Source organism: Acinonyx jubatus, chromosome E1, assembly GCF_027475565.1.
Source record: "Acinonyx jubatus isolate Ajub_Pintada_27869175 chromosome E1, VMU_Ajub_asm_v1.0, whole genome shotgun sequence".
NCBI lineage: Eukaryota > Metazoa > Chordata > Mammalia > Carnivora > Felidae > Acinonyx > Acinonyx jubatus.
Genome location: NC_069397.1, coordinates 38,535,638 through 38,556,959, shown reverse-complemented (window position 1 = coordinate 38,556,959; position 21,322 = coordinate 38,535,638). Strand labels below are relative to the sequence as shown.

Below are 21,322 nucleotides of genomic sequence, written 5' to 3'. Positions count from 1 at the left end.
TACACGCGCGCGCACACACACACACACACACACAGCCCCAGCAAACACCAGGCCGGGTCACCACCCATTGCTTCCCTTCCCTGGTGCCCTTGCCAGCCCCACCTGAGCTCATCCAGACACAGGAGGGGTGGGGCCTGTGGGCTATCAGCCACGTGTAGGGCCTGGAGGGGAAGAGGGAGGGAGGGTGGGAGGGCCAAGTGCTGCTCTTCAGGCAGGTCTGAAGGTGAACTGCACCTCCCTCTTGAGCAGTCTTGATCCCAGGAGTCAGGAGTGAACACAGCCGCCTGCCCGCTCTGGACACCAGGTATGTGCCTTTATTCTTTAAGGACGAGAGGGAGACTCAGCACCTTCGCCAACCTCATTTAACCCTTTGTCCTCAGCTTCTCCACGTGTCCTGGGGCTCCAAGTGAAGGTGGAGAGAAAGGGGAGGAGGCCGTAGATGACAGAGAGATGGTCTCAGGACCACAGACCCCAGAGTTCAGCGCTTTAAGAGAAGGAAATCTGTACCCTTCGGTGTACAGATGAGGGAACCAAGGTCCAGGGCTGGGGTGGAAAGAGGCTTGCCCAAGGTCACAGAGACTTGGGAAAGGAATGGACAGAGAACCCAGGCCTCCTGCCTCCCAGCCCACAGCACGAAGCCTGTCCCTGAGCCCCCATGCTGGGCCATTCAGAGGCTGCCAGGAATGGGGGGGGGGGGGGATGGCCATACGAGGGTCTGCTTTAGTGAGTCTGGGATGGGAAAATCAGAAGCCACTCTTCAAGGATGGGGGTGGGGTGGGGATGGGCTGTAGAGGCAAAATGCTTTGGAGAGGAGGCTCAGGCTTCGCCTTCTGTCGCCCTCCCCCTTTGCTGACCTGGGCTCATAGTAGGAGGGAGAGAGTAAGTCAATGAAATGGAAACAGGGATTTGCCAAGGTATCAGGATCCCCCTGCCTCCGGAGCCCTTGGAAACAAAGTTATTTGAGTCCAAATCAGAAAGGGGAATATATGGGAAGGACCTATGAATAGGGCAGAGCTGGCTGGAGCCCTATACACCCCCAACACATACAGAGGCAGGTGTGCGTGCGCGCGCACACACGCACACACACACACACACACACACACACACACACACAGAGTCTGGAGCCCCAGCAACCCTCACCTAGAGGGTGAGGAAAGAAAGAGCTAGAGAGTGGGCTGGTGAGGGTGTCCAAGAATAAAGGAGTGAGATCCAGCCCCTGCCCTGGAAGTGTTCAAGGTGAGAAGAGAGTTTGAACAAGACCCTGAGGGGCTACCTGCCTTTCACTCAATCCCAGGCCTGTCCCACTGGGTTCCAGAATCCCAGAAGGAGCAAATGTGAAATGGGTCTTAACTCTGAAGCAGTAACACAAGGTTAAGAGTTTGGGACTGTGGAGCCAAGACCACCCAGGCTCAAAACTACTGGGTTCAAACCCCATTTCCACCAGTGGATTCTGCAGGCTCTATGACCTGAGTCAAATCCCTGAACCTCTCCAGCCCCATAGTAATAGTAGCCTCCTCATGGAGCCACGGAGAAAATGAGATGAGTACATTTTAAGCTCCATTATTATTATATCCCCATCATACAGATGGGACAACTGAGGCCCATAGGGGAAAGGGTAGAAGTTTTCCAATCAGTAAGCAGGCATCCGAGTGATAACCCCAGCCCACAATGTGCTCTGCAAAGTCAGTAACCCCAGGCTCCTCTGTGGGGCCCAGCCAAAAACCCCTCAGGGTGCACTGAGATCCTGCCCCAGTAAACTCAGGCCACCTGGAGCATGTGAGGAAAGAGCCACAGCTCCGCGTCCTCGGTTGCTCCTAGGAAGGAGCTCAGAGGACTATTCCCTTCCACTGCCATTTATAGACATCCTCCCCAAGCTTGGGATGCACCGCCCCCTCCAGGCCCCAGCCAAGGAGAAGTCTGGCAACAGAGCCTACAGGAGCCATGGGGGACAAGGGAGACTGGCTTTTCTCATTAATTTGCTGTGTGACCTTGGGCAAATCGTACACCCTCTCTGGACCTCGGATATCCCTCTGCATTTGAACTCCATGCGGTAAAGGGAGTTAAGAATCCCAAGTCCCGCAGCCTGGGTCTGAATCTCAGCTCTACTTTTCTGGATGTGTGACCTATGTAGATTCCTTAACCTCTCTGAGTCTCAGTTTCTTCACCTGTAAAATGGACTAGTTAATAGAGATACAACAATTCCTAGTGATGTGGGGGATTCGAATAGTTACCACGTGTAAAACACATAGGTGAGAGCTTGGCACATGGCGAGTGCTCAGTAAACGGGAGCTATGATTACTATTATGAAAGTGTTATACTCTACATAAGCCCTTCTTTCCAAGTATTTAGAATTTCCCAGCTGCTTTCACTCACCGATTCCACACCTCTCTCTGGGAGGATACAGGGCAGGAATTCTTATTCTCAGCTCACAGACGAGGAAACTGAGGATCAGAGTTATACCTTACAGAGCTGTTTGAGCTGGGACTTGAATCTGAATCTTCAGACTCCACAGTTTGCATTTGCCCTAGACTGGTCTCTATGCCTTCTCCAGCCCTGGGGTCTGATGTGATGGAGGCATTTTGAAAAGAGGGAGAAGTAGAGTCAGGGGGTGGTGTGGGGCACACAGTGAGGCTCAGGGCTAGCAGTGGTCGTACAACCAGCAAGTCCCCTCTCCTTACAGTTTTCTTGGCAGCCCCAATCCCAGAACCTGTCACCACCTACCCAGCCCAACCTATAAGAAACTACTAACATGTGGCATTAAGGCTAGACAACAAGGAGAACTTTCCACACTAAGGGAAACAGGGAAGTTGGAACATCTCTTTCCCAAATGAGCCCACAGGGAATGATTATCAACTGATGATGTCACTGCCAAGCTCAGAACTATTCTGTGGCTCCTCATTGCCCTCAGGGTGCAGCAGGCACTATGGAGCCCAGCCTACATCTGCAGGGTCTGGCCAGCCTGCCTCCCCCCACCTCATCTTTCCCCCCATCCAACTAGGTCCTCTCTGTTTCTCAGATGCTCAGTAATACCTAGTGATGTCCCCTGCCCACTAGGGCCCTGAACATACCTGTCTCTTCACCCTACTTGCCTTGCTCAGCTAGCTCTTGCTTTTCCTTGTTGTCTCCCTTTACATGTCCCTTCCTCCAGGAAGTCCTCCCTGACCTCCACACCAGTGCCTACAGAGTCTCCTTGCTTTGCCTCTTCCCCGGTAACTTGCTTGTCTGTTTCACCAATTGGCCCACATGCAGTAGCAGCTAAATACAGGGTTTCTGACATCAGGCAGGCTGAGGTCCTGTCCTGCTCTGATACTTGTTGGCCGTATGACCCTTGGGCGGGTAACTGACCGCTCTGTCTCTCCAGTCACACATCATAAAATGGAAAATAATAGTATCTACCTCATATGGTTGTTAGGAGGAGTTTAAATGGTTTTCTGTGTAATATGTGTGCATAGTAATTACTCAATAAATATTAGCTAGTATTTATTTAATAAATAAGGCTGTGACATAGTAGATATTCAATAACCTCTCAATAAAAGAGATTTTATTTAAGAATCACTTACATAATGCTTTTTATGTGTCACGCACTGTTCTAAGTATGCTACAAATCTTAACTCATTTTACAGATCAGGAAAACTGAGGTACAGAGAAGTTAATTAACTTGTCCAACATTGTACAGCTACTAAGTAGTAGAGCCAGGATGCAAACCCAGACAGTCTGGCTCCAGTATCCTTGCTTCTTATTTTATTATTATTTTTTAAATACTTATTAAGTAATCTCAACACCCAACATGCCACCCAAACTCACAACCCTGAGATCAAGAGTCACATGCTCTTCCGACTGAGCCAGCCAGGCGCCACTCCACCCCCACCCCCACCCCTGCCAGTATCCATGCTTTTAATGAGTGAATAAATAAGCCTTTGCCTTGTGGGGAGGGGTGGCAGGGGCTTCATCTACCAAAGTTACTCAGTTCCCAACCTTGGTATCTTTCAGGTCCTGGGAGCTTCCGGTTGGCAAGCGACATCTCTGGGGTGTAACTGAGGCTGATTTGAAACCAGAGGTAAACCGACAGTCACTGGCCCCACCATGTCGCAAGTGATGTCCAGCCCCCTGCTGGCAGGAGGCCATGCAGTCAGCCTGACTCCCTGTGAAGAACCCAGGAGGGTCCTGCACCCAGCACCCAGCCCCAGCCTGCCACCCCAGTGTCCTTACTACACCACAGAAGGCTGGGGAGCCCAGGCCCTGATGGCCCCTACACCCAACAAGGGGCCCCCCAGCAGGCTCCAGCAAGGCCCACAGACTGGGGCCAAAGCCAGCTGCCTCCTACAGTCCCCTGCTGAGCAGGCCTCAGGGGCCCTGGAGGACCTTGACTCCTACATTGACTTCTCACTGGAGAGCCTCAACCAGATGATTCTGGAACTGGACCCCACCTTCCAGCTGCTCCCCCCAGGAGCTGGTACGCCCTGGGCCGAACCTACCCAGAGCATTACCACAAAGAAAAAGAAAGACGAGCCTGAAGCCTTGGGTAAGGACATGGGGCACAGTGCCAGGAGGGGGGACCAGACCTCATGAGGAAGAAGGACTTTTTCCAACAAATCAGAGGAGCAGGAGACTATGTCCTATTGGGAGGTGCTGTGCAGCCCTAAACAAGTTACTTAGCCTCTGTTTTCTCTCCTGTATAAAGGAGATAAATACAAGTTTCCCTCACCATCCAATTCTATTTTATTACTGAGTTTGGAAAGGTGATGGATACCTGTTTTATGCGATTTTTCAGACTTTAAATAAGCTACTATATATAAGAATTTCACACAATGCCATGCAGTAAATAAGAGCTTGATAAATGTGGGATCCCTGAACCTCACTGTTCTATGATATATCTCTTGAGGTCCTAACCCTGGTCCCCTGAAACTCTTGTAGGATTGCTCTCTGGGCCCCTGTTGCTGTTTAGGGGAGTATCTCTCTGGGGAGTCCCAAGCTGGAAGTAGAGTCACAGAGGTCAGTCTACTTAGGGCAGAACCCTGCTGTGTCTCAGGGGTGGTGTGCTGGTAAATGTCTAACACCTAGCTCCACGATGGGATGGGAGAGAGCCCTGATTTGAAACATCTGCCACCAGGACCGATTTCAAACTATCAACATGATGTCACTGAATGTAGCACTGGAAAGACATGCCTGTACAAGGCCGTTATTGTATTTATAGTATTTCTATTATACAATACAATAGATATTAATAACCTCAAGAATATAGATGATAGTGGAGTGCCTGGCTGGCTCAGTCAGAAGAGCATGTGACTCGTGATCTCAGGGTCGTGAATCTGAGCCCCACGTTGGGCGTAGAGATTACTTAAATAAACAAAACTTTTTAAAAATAGAGTTTAGATTATAGTAAAATAGTTGGAATGTGGTGAGTTGTATTTATTACTTTTGTTTTTATCATAAGTTATTTCGTTGTAAGTTTGCATGATTAAAAAAATGTTTAACGTTTATTTATATTTTGAGAAAGAGAGAGACAGTGCAAGCGGGGGAGGGGCAGACAGAGAGGGAGACACAGAATCCGAATGAGGCTCCAGGCTCTGAGGTGTCAGCACAGAGCACGACGCGGGGCTCCAACCCATGAGATCATGACCTGAGCCGAAGTCGGATGCCCAACCGACTGAGCCACCCAGGCACCCCACAGCTGTTTTAATTAAACACTGGGGTTGCATTTAGGACCAGCCCCAGGATAGGTTCAGGGTCTGGGGCAGAGGTGAGCCCAGCACCCAGGTCCTCTGGCGCCCGAGTTCCCAGCCTCCAGCCTGCCTCCTCCCCCTCCCATTGAGCATTGCCGACCAGGGCTGTTATAAGAACCACCTCTATGCCCCCAAGATCTTCCTGCTTCTGGAGGCCAGTCACAGGCATGTCTCTGCAGGGAAGGTCGCTTAGGTCTAATTACCATTGGCAGGAGCAAGCCCAGGGCTTTAATGTTCATGCCCGAAGGCACGGGTTCCACACATTCAAGGCCAGCTGGGGCAAGACCAGTCTCTGTGGAGCATCCACATGTATGGGGTGGGGACACTGACAACCAGGCCCTTTCTCCAGGGGCCAAAGGTCAGTAGCCTGGAAGCTCAGATGCTCTGAGCTATGTCCACCTGACTCTGGGTAGCAGAGGGGTTTGGGGAATGAGTGGGCAGCCAACAGTGGTCAGAGGGTCCTGATGAAGCCCCCCAGCTCTGCCCTAGCCTCTTGTGATGGAATAAGAAAATACTCTCTCTAACCTCCACCTGAATGGCAGTGATGCCTGGGAGCTCACTACCTCCTGAGAGAGCCAGCGTAGTCAGCTCCCAGTTAGACTGTGATCACTAATAGCACATCACTGTGATGGGTGGTACCTGTCTCATGCATCTCCACCTGCCGAAACCCTCGCCTCAGGACCACCACTCCTGGTGACAGCAATTGCCAGCCCATGGCAGCATAGCTAATTCTGGGCACAGTGGTGAGTTCTCATTGGGCCAAAGGTATCCAAATGTGTGGGATGCCCCACCTTTGCCTCTCATCCCTCCTTCTCTCGGGGTGTCAAGGGGAATTGTGGTGCTAGCGGATGTTTACTGTTTCTCTTTGTCCTCACTTGGCAAAATTAGACATTAAGCGTCGGCGATCCTATGCTTCTCCCTTCCCTAAATGTACATAGATTTTGTAGTGCATGATCTCAGCATCGACCCTGTGAAGGAAATAGTGGCAGGCTCATTTCACAAATGAGAAAATGAGGCTCAGGGAGAAGAAGAAGTAATGACCCATGGTCACACAGCCAGTGAGTCATAGGCCAGGCCTCAAAGCCCAGGCTTCTGGCCTCCAGAGTCTGTGTTCTTGCCTTTCTCTCTTTGGTGCTAGTTTCCTGCCCTCCAGAGCTTTGAAGAACAAATCTGTTTGGAGGCAGCCTGAGGGCTCCTCTTCTGGGGTTCCACCTCCCCCCAGTACTCACACACCTCCCCCAGCTCCTCTGCCCCTGCCCCTTCCTTCAGACTTACCCTGGGTGGGGGTGGGGGGGGGTGGGGCATCCCACCAGGAGGATGGCTTCTCCAAGCAAACACCATATCCATCTCCAACACCCTTCCCCATCTTTGGAACAGGAGCCCACATTTCATTTTCCAGCAATTTCTGCCAGGCAAGGCTGTTTGCCAATCCCAAGTGAAGGGTGTTTAATAACTATCTCTCTGCCCCCCACCCACATGCCCCCTTCCACCAGCCCAGCTTGGTGCTGGCGCCTGCATCCACCCAGCACTGCTCAGACTTGCCCCACGGGCCTGTAAACAGCGGCTGCACCCTGGGGAGGGTGTGGGGGCCTCCACTCCCCCAGCCACATGCACCTCAGGGCAGCAGGGAGAGGTGACTCACAGCTCCAGGACTCCTTCAGTCCTCCCTTCCCAACCCTACTCTGCAGTCCCCAAGAAAGGTCTTTGGTTGGTGTTTGGATGACCCAGTGAGTAGGAAGCTCAGAGCTTCACCAGGCCAAGAGACCCTCTCCAAAGCAGCCAAGGACTTCTCACAAGGACCAGGCCTTGGGAAAGTGTCCTGAGGAGCCCCTCCTCCTGGAAGGGGCCCCCGAAAATGAGCACAGGAGCAGGAGTCGGATTCCTCCGCTCCCTGGCTGTGTGGCATTGGATAACTCACTCAACCTTTCTGAGCCTTGATTTCTCATCTGTTATATGGAATAACATTTTTTACTTCAACGGAGTTGTTGTGAGGATTAAATGAGCCAATACAGGTAGTGTGTTTGCAACAGCGCTGGCACACAGCACTCAATAAATACCAGCCTTCATTAAAAAATTATGCAATAAATGCCAGCTCCATTGCCACATTTCTCTGAGCCTCAGTTTCCTCCTCTGTAAAAGCAATGGCTGCTGGCATTGAGCATAAGGGCCGAGAGGATTACGGGTATAAGCACTATAAAGTCCTATAAAAATAGAAGTTGTGCTTGCCAACCTTCTGGAAGAATCCACCCCATTCCAAGACCTCTACTTTTTCAGAACCCACAATACATGTGCCAAATCGTCTTCTCTTGCCCTCAGCAGTAGGACTCCCACTTTAGCTGGACAGTGTCAGCCATCTGACCAATACTGGCCTCAAAAAGCAAGCACTCAGGAGAAGTTCCCTGAAGCCTACCATGCGCCAAGCTCCAGGCATCATTCATCAATGTATTTTATCCTTACCAAAATCTCAGGAGGTTGGTTTTAGATCCCCACTTTGCAGATGAGGAAACTGAGGCTCACAGTGGTTAGGAATGTTACCTGATGCCTCTTGGCGGGAAAGTGGCAAAGCCAGGATTCACACCCAGGTTTGTCTGACGACAAAGCCAGGACTGTTCCTCTACCCCTTGGAACAGCATGCTCAGGTCAGCCTCCCAGCCCCCCTCATCTGATGTAATCCTCCACCTCCACCCCAGCCCAAAGCAGGCTCAGACAGAGGCAGTAACCGCCAGCAGGCTCAGAGGTCCTACCGGGAAGCGGGCTGGGGCAGGCAGGGATTCCACAGTCATGGTGGGCGGGAGTTGGTGCATGTGCCAAAGCCCAAGGGGGTGGGAGGCCGGCAGACAGGAGCTGAAGGTGCAGTTTCCCGCTGACTTTGCCCCAGTTTCCATCCTGGGAAGCCGGAGGCAGGACTCAACAGGCCTCCAGGAGGGAGCAGCTAGGTAGCCCCCCTCCCCCCCAACACACACCTTCCACCACCTTTGCTGGAACAGCACCAAGGACAGTTCCCTTCCCCCAGGTCAGGACCAGGGGTGTCCATACTCACCCTGGAGAAAACCACCCATTGCCCCACTCCAGGGAGGAGCAATTTCTCAGAACAAGAGTCCTGGATGCCCCATTGGGAAAAGGAAAGAGCACTGGAGTGAGCCACCACCCTGGGGCATGTTTAATATCCAACAACTGTGCACCAGCTAGAAGCATGACCTGGGAGGTCCACAGCTTGATAATGTAGCAAACCCTACCTTCTGGGAGCTCCTGCTCTAAAGCGGACTTCTCAAAACTCTAAAGTGCACTCAGATTCCAGGGAGTCTTGCTAAAATGCAGACTCTGATTCAGCAGGCTTGCAGTGGAAACAGATTATACGAATCTTACCAGCTCCCAGGTAAAGTGGTGGTGCTGGGCTGGGCTGGGGGCCACAGTGGTGTGGCTTGGTGCACATTTGAACCAGCTGGGGGACTAAACAAACAACCTGAGGTGTGGGTCTATACCAAATATTCTGATCTATTTGGCACAAGGTGTAGCCTTGGGCATTAGGACTTTTAAAAGCTCATCAGATGAGTCTAATGTGCCACCAAGCTTGAGACCCCCTGCCTTCATTGTAGACACAGATGTAGAAACACCCTTCAAACACCCTGACCAATGGAGGCATCAGAAAATGTGACTGGCACACTCCAAAAAGCAGTCATTTCAACCTGGGGAGGGGGACATTCACTCAGGAAAAGATTCCCTAGTTTAAAAGACTTATGTGCCAAGAACAGTGCTATGTCTCCATCTTGTCTCATCCTTACTGTAACACAAAGAGGCTGGGTATAGTCACCCCCATTTACAGGTGTGGAAGCCAAGGTTCTAGTTGCTGAAGTCCTTTGGCCAAGTTCTGTGATAGTAAGTGGCAGAGTCAGATCTGAAACCCAAGTCTGTCAGATTCCAAGACCTGTGTTCATTCCACTGCATCTCCACATGAAAGGAAGATATCCCAAAGAGGGTGACTTTGAAACAGTGCCTAGAAGGTGGAGCTGGGTGCTAATCCTAATCCAGCAAACTCCTCCTCCCTGAGCCTGTTTCTACATCGGTCTAAAAGAGGAGAGACCAGATGGGCTTGAGGACTCTTCCAGCATTCCTGTTCTGTGAATACAGGCTCCCAGGTTTCATCGATGCTCTGCTCTCTCCCCAGACATAAAGTACATCGAGGTGACCTCCACCAGATCAAGGTGCCATGATGGCCCCCAGCGCTGCTCCAGCCCATCTGTCACTCCACCCTTCGGCTCCCCACACAGTGGTGGTCTCCTCCTTTCCAGAGACATCCCTCGAGAAACTCGAAGCAGCAGCGAGAGCCTCATCTTCTCTGGGAGCCAGGGCAGGGGGCACCAGCGCCCCCCTCCCCACTGTGGGGCTCCCTCCTCTCATTCCCCACCTTCTCCCAGCATCTCCATCCCCTGCGTGGGGAACAAGACGTCAGGCCCCCATGGCTTGGGCTCTCCACTGGTGGCTTCTCCAGGCTTGGAGAAGGGGCTGGGGGGCCTGGCCCCACAGCGGGGCAGCAGGGTCTCTGTATTGTCAGCCAGCCCAGCATCCGACATCAGCTATGTGTTTGGAAGGTAGGTCACTCCCATCATAGCTTCTGATATTGCCTCCACAACACACACACACACACACACACACACACACACACACACACAGATCCTAAAATAGATGGGCACCCTGCTCTATCTGAGCAAAATCAGGATGTGTACCAAAAACATGAGTGAATATTCTCTTTTACGCCATCACAGCCATTTGGGCCTCAAGCTTTCCTCAAGCACTTAGAACATAACTCAATATACAAAGATTTTTATTCATGCCTACCTCTTGGGAAAAGAACTGATGAGGCTTACCTGCATCCTTTTCCAGCATTCATACAACCCATCTCAAGGAAGAGAGCTCTTTTTTCAACCTCAAAACACAAGGGCATAAATAAAATTTGGGGGCTTAGGGAAAACCATTTAGGAAAGGAAAGCCTCCCTCCTCTTTATTGCTAGCAAGACCTAGGAGGAGGGAGGCCGACCTGCCTGAGCATTATTCCTAATTGCCACAGCCCCGTGTGCAGGCCTCACAGTGGAGCTGCACACACAGACACCCTGCCCAGAAGGACCAAACTGCAGGACCTCTGTCCCCCACACTGACTCCAAAGCTGCTGTGCCAAGGCAGTCGTTGGCAAGGAGGTTGGGATTCCACAGCCATGGCCGTTGGCATGGGCCTCTGAGCTCAGAGAGAAGTCTGGCTGGATGCAGAGCTGGCCCCCTCCTCTTCCTCCAGCTGGGGAGCTCCCTCTGCATCCACCGTAGACACGGTCCAGCCTGGGTCCAGCCTGCGTGCAAAGCTCTTGGGAGTATTGGGGTGCTTGTGTGATAGCTGTCAGAACTTCCTGGCTGGGAAGGCAGAGGGAATCCAGTCCAGCCCAAGCCCACATGACCTGCAAGGAATCAGCTCATTGGCTGCTTTAAGTGACCAAAGACTTGGCAGTACAGAGATATTTCTGTACCCTTCAGCATCCCTTGGGGATCAGGTGGGCATGTACTTTGTCCTGGGCTATGGGGAATGGAGTATACAATACTCTGTTTAACCAGAACTCTAGGCCCCGAGTGTCCACTCTGACATCCTAACACCCCGCCTGTCTGGTGCCCTCCCTGCAGCAGCCAGTCCCTCCTCCACTCCAGCATCTCCAGCCATCAGTCATCTTCTAGGTCCTTGGAAAGCCCAGCCAGCTCTTCCTCCAGTCTCCACAGCCTTGGCCAAATGTCTCTTCGCCCAAAAGCCAGTGACTTCCAGGTCCCCAGCAACCCCACTGCAAGCATGGGCCAGCCCAGAGCAACCCACTCCCCACCACTGGCCAAGGAGCATGCCAGCAGCTGCCCGCCCTCCATCACCAACTCCATGGTGGACATACCCATCGTGCTGATCAACGGCTGCCCAGAACCAGGGTCTCCTCCATCCCAGCCGACCCCAGGACACCAGGACTTTGTCCGACCTGGGGCCACTTCTTCCGGCCACTCCTGTCCGGCCACCAGGAGCCACAGCCAGACCCTGCCAGATGCCCCTCTTACCACATCCTCGGAGGGTATGTTGTAAATCAATACTTAAACCGTTGTGAAGTTTGGCTTGGGGGAATAGATAAAACATCAGTGGGTTTCTGCAATAGCAAGTCAACATGCTGAATACCTACTGTGTGCCAAGCACTTTGCCAAGTAGTAGGGACAGAGAGATGGCCACAGTCTAGAAAGAGATACAAAAGCCAAGGAATCCGTGTAGAGTAGGATAAACACAGAAGTAAAGAGATGTCCTAAGTCTTGGGGGGTCACAGAGGGAGGAGTGATCCTTTTAGTCTGAAAACCTGGGAAAGCCCCTCAGAGGACGTGACATCTGAGCTGAGTCTGGAAAGTGGATGGAGTCTGTAGCCAGAGCAGGAGAGGAGGGGCATTCCCAGCAGAGGGAACAGCGAGTCCACAGTCATGAAGGTGTAGAAGCACATGCATGTTTAGGAAAATGACTGCAGTGTTGGGTGTGGGGTCAAGTCACTGAGTAATCTGGGGCCAGATTGGGAAAGGCCTTGAACCGCAGGCTAGAGTGGATTTTACCCGTTAGGCCACGGGGGCCTTAGCAGAGCGTCTCAATCGAGAGAGTGATGGGGTCGGAGGTGCACGTTTGATAGATCACTCTGGCAGAGGAACTGTAGAGAAAACTGTTTTGTTTTGGTTTTCATCACGAAGTGGTCCAGACAAGCTATAACGGGGGCCTGAACCAGGGCAGGGCAGGGCAGTGGAGGAGAGAGGACGGAGCCAAGAGACCCTCGGGATATGAAAACAGCAGGCTTGATGACTAACCCACAAGAGGGAGAGGGAGAAGGAGAGTCAGTCCTACCTCTGACGTTCATGGATGACGAGCACACAGAGGGCTGACCGAGACAATGCATTCCAATTCAGACAGCTAAAAACCACAAAACAGCAAACACCCTCCTTCCCGTAGTCTGTGACTACAGGCATCCAAAAAGAACAAAACCAGCCAGAACCCAAAGCAGGAAACACAGAGGCACAGCCTTAGCACCCACGGGGTACATCTCTCCAGAGTAAAGCTCTTGCACAGCCCCCGGGGACACTGTCCCTGCTCTGGCCTCATTCAGTCACCTCCTTCCTGAGGCTTCTCAGCCCTCACTCAGCCACAAGCATCAGGGTGACTCCTGGGGGGTGTGATGTTCACTCTGGCCCACGCTGCCATTCAGGGAGCCATGTCAATGTAAGCAAGAGAAAATGGTATGACGGGTGTGCTTTGAATCTGCTCTGATCGTTTTCCCAGGGCAAATCGTTTGCAGATTTTAGTACATTTTTTTTATAATGAGTTACTCTCAACCGGCCATAACACACCTTTTTAAGATGCCAAAATTGAGAACCACAGCTCTCTGTCTTAGGGGACCCGGGAAAATGGCCATTCTGTCATTTCAAAAAGCACATTTACTTAGCCTGGTAATATTCCCATCCTGGTTTGGTGATGCCCCAGGATATCACTAATTATACCCTGGAACCTTATCAAATTCTGCAAACCATTCTCAAAACAAAATCCATGCTAATCGCCTAGGCTATTGGAGTATTAAAGACCCTGAGAGGCTGGTTAGTACATTCGGTCCTCTCTGGGCTTCAGGAGCAAAACAACTGTCCCAAATCAGAGTCAGGAATCCTGTCTCCTGACTTCTGCACAGGCTCATCGGCCCAGATCTGCTGCTTTCTTTTCCTCAACCTTTTCTTTCAATTTCTTTTCCAACCCCCCCCCCCACAAGACACTTGTAGGATTCTTAAGGAGGAAGAGAGGGTAAAATCAAACAGATGATGCATCTCAGAATCTCTTATTTATCCCTTCTTTCGGTCCACACCAGACAACACTAGATTTGAGAAACTGTTTCTCATTAAACTGAGATTTTTATCTGTTTGTGATTCATTACCAAGGATACAAGGGGAGGCTCCTAAGTCCTACATGTGCCAAGCCCTGGAATTCTTCTGTTGGATTTTGCCTCTTGCAGGACGTTGGAGATACAATGGGGTTGGGGTAGGGTGGGGCGGGTTGAACGGGACCACTGCACAGAGGAGGGGGGGAGGGTCTCTCAGCTCCCCTCTGTCCAGACTACAGGGTCCACCTTCTCTGTCTCCAGGTCCCCCCAGGGACATGCAGCCCACGATGAAGTTTGTGATGGACACATCTAAATACTGGTTTAAGCCAAGCATCACCCGGGAACAAGGTAAAAGGAAGCACTGTGTTTCAACGGATGAGTGACCCAAGAGTCTGGGTTCCCCACCTTGTATCAGGCATATGGGGCCCTGGGTCATGTTAGGGGAGGGAAAGACAAATGGTAGGTCCAGGGAAGGGGGTTATCCTGTGAACCTCTTGTCTCGAGGAAATAGAGACTGCAGCAGGAAGGGTAGAGATTAGATAATAGAAAGGACTTCCTGGGAACAAAAAGTGATTCTGTAATGTCTGCTCTATGAAGACCTAAGGGGGCTGGGGGACAGAGGGTGTCCAGAAGAGAGGGAGGAGGGTGCGGTTAACTGTCTCTGACCCAAGGATTGTTCCAGCAATCGAGCTGCTGAGGAAGGAGGAGCCAGGGGCTTTCGTCGTGAGGGACAGTTCTTCCTACCGAGGTTCCTTCGGCCTTGCCTTGAAGGTGCATGAGGCTCCTGCACCTGCCCAGAACCGATCAGGTACACACCGGTCTCTGTCCTCACTCAAGACCTCGCAGACGCAATGGAGTGTGGTAGGCTTTAGTCCCAGCTCTGCTGCTGCCTTGCAGCAGGGCCTGTAATGACAGCTGGGAGGACGGTCCACCTCAGGGCTCTCCCAGCTGCCTTCCTGCAGGGGGACTCTAGAAGGAGCTCCTTCCACGGCAAGCCTAAGCTGCTTCTGCCTCCCAGAGTCCCCAGATTCCCCGCTCTGCTCTCCTGGGGGGCCAAAGAGGAAGTTCCCAGCCCCTCTCCAGGATCCTCTCCTCTGGGCGCCCACCTCTGTCCAGACCAGATTTATTGTGAAGGAACCTAAGGTAGTCATAATGTGTGTGCCCTAGCTTATGATATGTGTGTGACAGTTTATCACATGTGATAGCTTATCACACGCTTTCCTGTGGCCTCACACACAACACACACAGCTGTGGGGCATCCACCCTACACCAGGATACGCTGGGAAGACAGATAAAGACAGATCATATCATTATAGTACAAGGTACCTAAGTACCAGCCCCTCACCAAACCCCAGAATTGCAGCTCTCACGTGACGAACAGATGAGGTAAATGGGGCTCCGAGAATTAGCTGATGACCCCCCAGAGCAAGGATGAAAACCCCAAATGCATGCTCTCTACACCACGCCTCTCTGTCTAAATAAGAAAGTGATCTCTGGGTGGCGTTGGTTGTCAACGAGCCTTGCCAGCGAGCACAGAGAGGAGGAAGCCAGGGGCTGGTGAGAACAAGCAGACGGACATTGTTCACCCTCCAGGGCCAGCTTGGCGTCAGCAGGGACCGTCTGGTGGAGAATAATAGCCCCTGGGAAGGAGTGGGTAGGGGGAGAGAGAAATCAGGCTGATGCGTTAAAATCTGATTTGAGTAGTCATTGAGGACCAACTCCCGTAGCTCTTGAAACCAAGAGAAGGATCTCCTGAGAGAATTACTGGACACAGAAGCCTTTGAGCAAAGGCGTTGACACCTCCTTTGTGGGAGGCGTTGAAGACAGGGTTCTTACCAGCAGTCCCACCCAGAGCCAGGGGGATGGACAAGTTCACCTCTGGACAGACCAGGAGGAGGCAGGTCAGGGAATGAGATGGTCAGCTTTCGGCCAACATTGGACTCTGGAACTCCCATCCACACGCACTCTTTCTTCTTTCTTTGTCCAGGTGAGGACAACAGTGACCTCATCCGCCACTTCCTCATTGAGTCTTCTGCCAAAGGGGTGCATCTCAAAGGAGCAGATGAGGAGCCTTACTTTGGTGAGCGTCTCCGGCCTGCAGGCCCCGGGGTGGGCCCTGCCCTTCCGGGCCGGGAGGCTGGTCGGGGACAGGCCTTCTCACACAGAGCTGCCCGTCTCCTTGCAGGGAGCCTCTCTGCCTTTGTGTGCCAGCACTCCATCATGGCCCTGGCCCTGCCCTGCAAACTCACCATCCCGCAGAAAGGTGGGTGTGGGCCCCAGAGAGGCAGCATCGGGGCACTGGGCCTGTGTGTTCCTACTACAAAGGCTCCTAGTGGTCACATCTCACCTTATTTATGGATTAGTGTCACAGTTAAAAGTGCTTTGTCTAGCATCCATCCGGCATCGCCACTTCCTGGCTTGAGGAGGTTGACCTCTCTGAGCCTCTGTTTCCTCCTCTACAAAATGGGGACAGCCGTCATCATACCACAACTGTGTCAAATAGGTATTATCCTCATTTCACAGATAAGAAAAAGGGGGCTCAAGGGGCTGAGTAATTCACCCCAAGGTATACAGATCATACATCAAACCGAGACCAGAAGTCCCATCCGGAGCCTACAGCCCAGTAGGCTGGTGAGCCGGACTAGACGATCTCAGGGTGTGCAGGAGGAGCAGCAGGGCGGTTCTGGGAGAGGAGTCGGGGCAGGGGAAGCTGCCAGTGTGGTGATGTGGAGGGCCTCCCTACTTTCTGAAAAGAAAGGCCTGGGTTTAGGAGGGGCCTGAAAGAAGGGAGGAGGTCAGAGGCTCCTGAGGGTCAGGTGATTACAGCAGATCCAGGGGCTGGAGGAGTGAGGAGGAAAAGGAGGGATCAAAAGACTTGCAAGCTAGGCATCTGGGGAGCCCCAAGTGGCCCCGTTTGTCCGATTACGGTAATCACTCCAGGTTCCTCAGCGGCTTGCTTCCTGAAGGTGGGGGCGGAGGTGGGAGAGGTTCAAAGGGATTAATGTTCCTAAGAGAAGGGTCCGTTCACTCCGCCCTCGCCCCCTCCGGGGCCTGTTCTTTGCTTTGGCTCAGAATTGGGAGGTGGAGAAGCCTCAGACCCTGCTACAGGCAGCCGGGCCTCCTGCCTAAAGAAATCCGCAGGTGAGTGGCATGGAAGAGGCTCCAGTCTTGGCTATGCCCCCGTGTGCGGGCACCTCCCAGCCCCACACTCACTCACATGGGCATGCAGGCCCGCACACGTTCCCATCACAGCTTTATTTCTTCATCCTTACAAAGGTGCCCGGTTCTCCCCATCCCTGTAAACCCGGAGGTGAAAGGCCGCAGGCCTGGGGGGTGCGGGCAGTGGGCAGAAGACAGGGAGGTGGGTGAGGCTTACACCCCATCCTGCACACATATGGGCACATGTGGACATGCCGAGGTCTCTCTGGTCCTGAGGGACCTGCCCTGGAGGTGGTCTGTGGGTCTGGGATCCTCTGTGGAGTATCAGGTCCAAGTCTTGGGGGTTTCCAAGGGGGAAAGGTCGTTCGTCTTCTCGTCCAGAGGCCAGGCACAGATCAGCCCTTGTCTGAGTGACAGCTCCTGCAACGGGCCCTTCCCCATCCTTGTCTTCTCCACCTTCTCTTGACAATGAACCAGGGCCCCAGGGTGGGTGGAGGTCGAGGCAGTGCCACCCATGCTTCTGGAAAGAAGGAAGGTTTGTCTGGACATCCCTAACATAGGGCAACAGCCCCTCCTTTACTCCACCCTAAGGGCCAGAGACCAGAACAATGCAAAGTCACAGATGATCCCGAAGTCCTCTGGGACTGGTCCTCTGCATGGTGGATCCTGGCAGGGCCCAAGCACAGCATTTACCTTCCACAGGCTGCCATGCCCTGTACTTGACCTCCGTGAGTGTAGAGACCCTGAGCGGAGCCCTGGCCGTGCGGAAGGCCATCTCAACCACCTTTGAGAGGGACGTCCTCCCCACACCAACCGTGGTCCACTTCAAAGTCACCGAGCAAGGCATCACCCTGACGGATGTCCAGAGGAAGTAAGGGACTTCCCTTGCCCTGGGGCTGCTGGGCTGGGCAGGGGGAAGTGGAGGGGATGGCTGAGACGGCCATGGATCAGTGATGAAAGTAAGATTCAGGATCGTGGACCCAACGTGGTCAGTGACTTGCTGAGTGATTCCAGGCAAGTTCCCTGCCTTCTCTGAGCCTCACACCAATGACCTCCTACCAAAGTCCCCCTTCCCTATGACCAACAGAGATGGAATTAACCAGGATTCACTGGGCACTGGTTAAATCTGCATCCATTGATGGCGCATCTGCAAAAGGCCAGACTCTGGCTGCCCACTGGGACACAGTGGATGAGATCACTCCTTCCCCAGGCTTAGGGCTTCACAGTCTAGCAGGAGCCCGCTCCTGGGCTGGAGGTACAAGAGATGAGCAAGATGCCATTACGATCCTCAAGCAGTTACATGACACAGTGGGCGTGGGGTGGGGAGAGGGTAAAAAACCCCAATATGTAGGACACAAGGCAGATTCATTCCATGACTGGAAAGAAGTGCCAACGTGTGCCCCAGGGCCCAGCAGGGCAGGCTGTAAGGGTCTAGCTGGGAGGTTTCTTAGAGAGCAGGGCATGTGACTTCCGGGAGAGCTGGAGATGATGGAGGTAGGACATGGCCCTGGGATAGGCTCTCATCAGCTCTCCTTCTCTCCCTGCCTCTTCCAGGGTGTTTTTCCGGCGCCATTACCCCCTCACCACCATCCGCTTCTGTGGCATGGACCCCGAGCAACGGAAGTGAGTTCAAGGCTGGGCTGAACTCAGGAAAGCCATCCAGGGCCTAGCTGCCCACTGGGGTTTCTTGCTGACTCTGGGACTGGGATCACAGACAGAGCCTGTGAGCCTCGAGGGGCCAGGAGCAACGGGATGAAGGCAGGGTGGGACCCCGTGGGGTGTGGACGCAGTTGGCTGTGCTCCCCTCGCTGCTCAGCCGGAGTCCTGCGGAATGCAGAGAGGTCTCAGTACTCACAAATGTCCATCTTCCTTTCCCACAGGTGGCAAAAATATTGCAAGCCCTCCTGGTAAGGCCTTCCTGTGCACTGTCAGTCACCATAAAAGGTCTCCCTGGGGCAGGGCCTGGGACCCAACAGGAGAAGGGAGTTACAGAAGGAGGGAGCCCCTGTCCTGATCTTAAGAGAGCCCATGGTTTTGATGGGGTGGCACCAGCCCCAGTCCTCAGAGAGCCTCCAGTCTGAAGGAGGAGTCATGAGCCTGGGAGCCCCCAGTCTAATGTAGGAGGCACAGGGTCTAACCTCAGGGAGCTTTAATCTATAGGGATGCCCAATCTGATGGTCAAAACACATCCTTGCCCTCAGGAACCTCCCACTAGGATGAGGAATACACAGGTCCTGTCCTCAGAGCCCCCCCCCCCCAATTCAAAATGAGGGAAACTTAGATCTTGAGGAGGAGGAGGCATATCCTATCCTCAGCGAGCTGGGGAAGGGGCGGCGGGGGAGCACTGTATTTGCTGAGATCACCTCTCCTAACCTCTCTGGGCCCCACCACCTCACTCAGCCTGTGCTCTCCCACCAGGATCTTTGGATTTGTGGCCAAGAGCCAGACAGAGTCCCAGGAAAATGTATGCCACCTGTTCGCAGAGTATGACACGGTCCAATCGGCCTCCCAGGTCCTCAGCCTCGTGGGTACTCTGCTGCAGGACACAGAGAGGATGTAGGGGGAGGGAGCTCCCTCTGCACCTTCCCAGACATCCCATCATACACTGATGAGCCAATCTATTGGACTGGAGGAGAGAGATACCACACCTTGGTGAAATCCTTGAAACCCTGTGACCTTCATCAGTGACCTTCAGCCAGACCCCACTGTGTCTCAGTTTCCTCAACCAAATAAGGAGGCCATAGACAGGACCAGCTGTTCTCAGACTTTGGTGGGCATCTTAACAAGTTCCCTGTGATCCTGAAGCACACCCACACCTGAGGACCACATGGAAACAACCTCTGAGGACCCCGGACTCCATCAACGTGGATACTACCAACACAGCAGCTTGAGTTAGAGACGTGTGACCCTCTGTCGTGGCAAACAGCAGGTGCTGGGTCAGGACCCATGCTACCCTAGCTCAAGGCTGACCTGGGAAAGATGGTCTGCAAGAATTGACCAAAGGAGGAATGGACTGACTCTATTTCCCTCCATATCCGTTTCTTCCCCCACCCCACCCCCCTGCCACTTCTGCAATTGCTTCTTGGGCAGCTGTTCCCAGGACAAAGCAGGATCTGCCTGCCCTGGATTCTTTAGGCCAATGTGGCCATGATTGTCAGGGCAGCTTAGCAAGGGGAAACTTGGCCCTATGGTCAGAGACCACCCAGCTGTCCTCACATTCCCGATGTCTAATCCCCGCACTGCAAATGAGTATCAGCCCCATCTTTTCTTTCAATTTTTTTGTTAGCAAGTGTCCTCCAGCTGGTGTCACAACTGCCCTAATGCTCCTTATGCAACCCACAGGAAGGAGGTGGGGGCCGGGAGACCCGACACAAGGGTCAGCTTTCTCTGGTTCTGCCTCAGCCCCAGTCTTGTTGAGAGTCTCCTGGTCCCCAAAACACACTCATAGAGAAACGCCGACAAGTGTGCACAGCAGTAGGGCATCAACTGGCCTTCCAGCCACACGGGAGCAGCAGAGAGTCATGAATGCAAACAGCCAGCCAACTCCAGAGGCCTGGAGAAGCTGGGCGGTCTTTCTCCCACCCCACTTCCATCAAGACTCCCAAGAAGCTGGAATAGTTTGTCTAACAGGCCTGGGGTCCTAAGAAAACCACAACATGAGGATGGAAGAGGCTCGGAGAAGAAGCCCACTTTTGTTCTACCAGGAGCAAGTGCCTGCCTCCTCCCAGCTGTGGGCCCTGCCACCGCATCATTATCATTATCTTTGGCCAAAGCTGAGCCTGACAGATTATGGTTTCAACCCAGGCAGCCAAACTGGACTGAAGCTGCCCTGGGCTGGAGGGACTGGCTGAGAGCAGCCCACCCAGCCTGTGCTCAGGCACTGCCCCATCCCTGGAGAGTACAGAACACTGGACAAGGTTCTCGAGGTCACAGTGGCCAAGTTCTCAAGGTTATATTCAGGCGGCTGGCAGAGACCCCTTTTACCCATGGGTGCCTGTGTAGTTCCCATGGAAAATAAAATTTCTGTCTTGGCATAACGGTTGGTTCTAAGGCAATCAGGGCTGCCCCCTCAGAGGTGGAGACCTACACAGAGAGGCGACCTGAGTTGGCAGGCAATGACAGTGTCCTAGAGAAGACTGCATTTGCCACACTCCCTCCTACTCCCCTGGCCACAGCAGTACAGTAGCCACTGGCTTCCCTTCATAAACCATCTCTTAAACCATTCATGTGGTGTTCACCACATTTCTGGCATACTCGGTTTTCTTCTTCACGACTCCTTGCCTACCATTATGCCAGGAAGACGGAGAGTTGAGATTTTGCCCGTGTCCCAGGGCTGAAGGTGAGTGTGTGTAGCCCCCCCGATGGATTCCAAGGTCTCACTCGGGCTCCCTGAGGGACGAGAGGCAGGTGAAACATGGGCAGCTCAAGGGGAGTCTGGAAGAGTCTCTGAACCCAGATGAGCCCCGGGCTACCAACTCAGCCCTGGAGAAATGGACAATGGCTTCATCATTTCATCCTGGGCTGGGGGGGGGGG

The 21,322-nt window shown here is 53.1% G+C and overlaps 1 protein-coding gene across 1 annotated transcript; it reads left to right on the top strand.

Annotated features, from left to right (window-relative positions):
* Positions 1–190: 190 nt before the first annotated feature.
* On the top strand, positions 191–20,825 carry TNS4 (tensin 4). The gene is made up of 13 exons (XM_015078534.3): positions 191–304; positions 3,991–4,522; positions 9,889–10,312; positions 11,387–11,811; positions 13,891–13,977; positions 14,312–14,437; positions 15,617–15,709; positions 15,815–15,892; positions 16,702–16,770; positions 17,491–17,659; positions 18,343–18,411; positions 18,669–18,695; positions 19,207–20,825. The coding sequence occupies exons 2-13, from the start codon at positions 4,084–4,086 to the stop codon at positions 19,346–19,348; spliced, it is 2,148 nt and encodes a 715-aa protein (XP_014934020.1). The 5' UTR covers positions 191–304; positions 3,991–4,083; the 3' UTR covers positions 19,349–20,825.
* Positions 20,826–21,322: the final 497 nt, after the last annotated feature.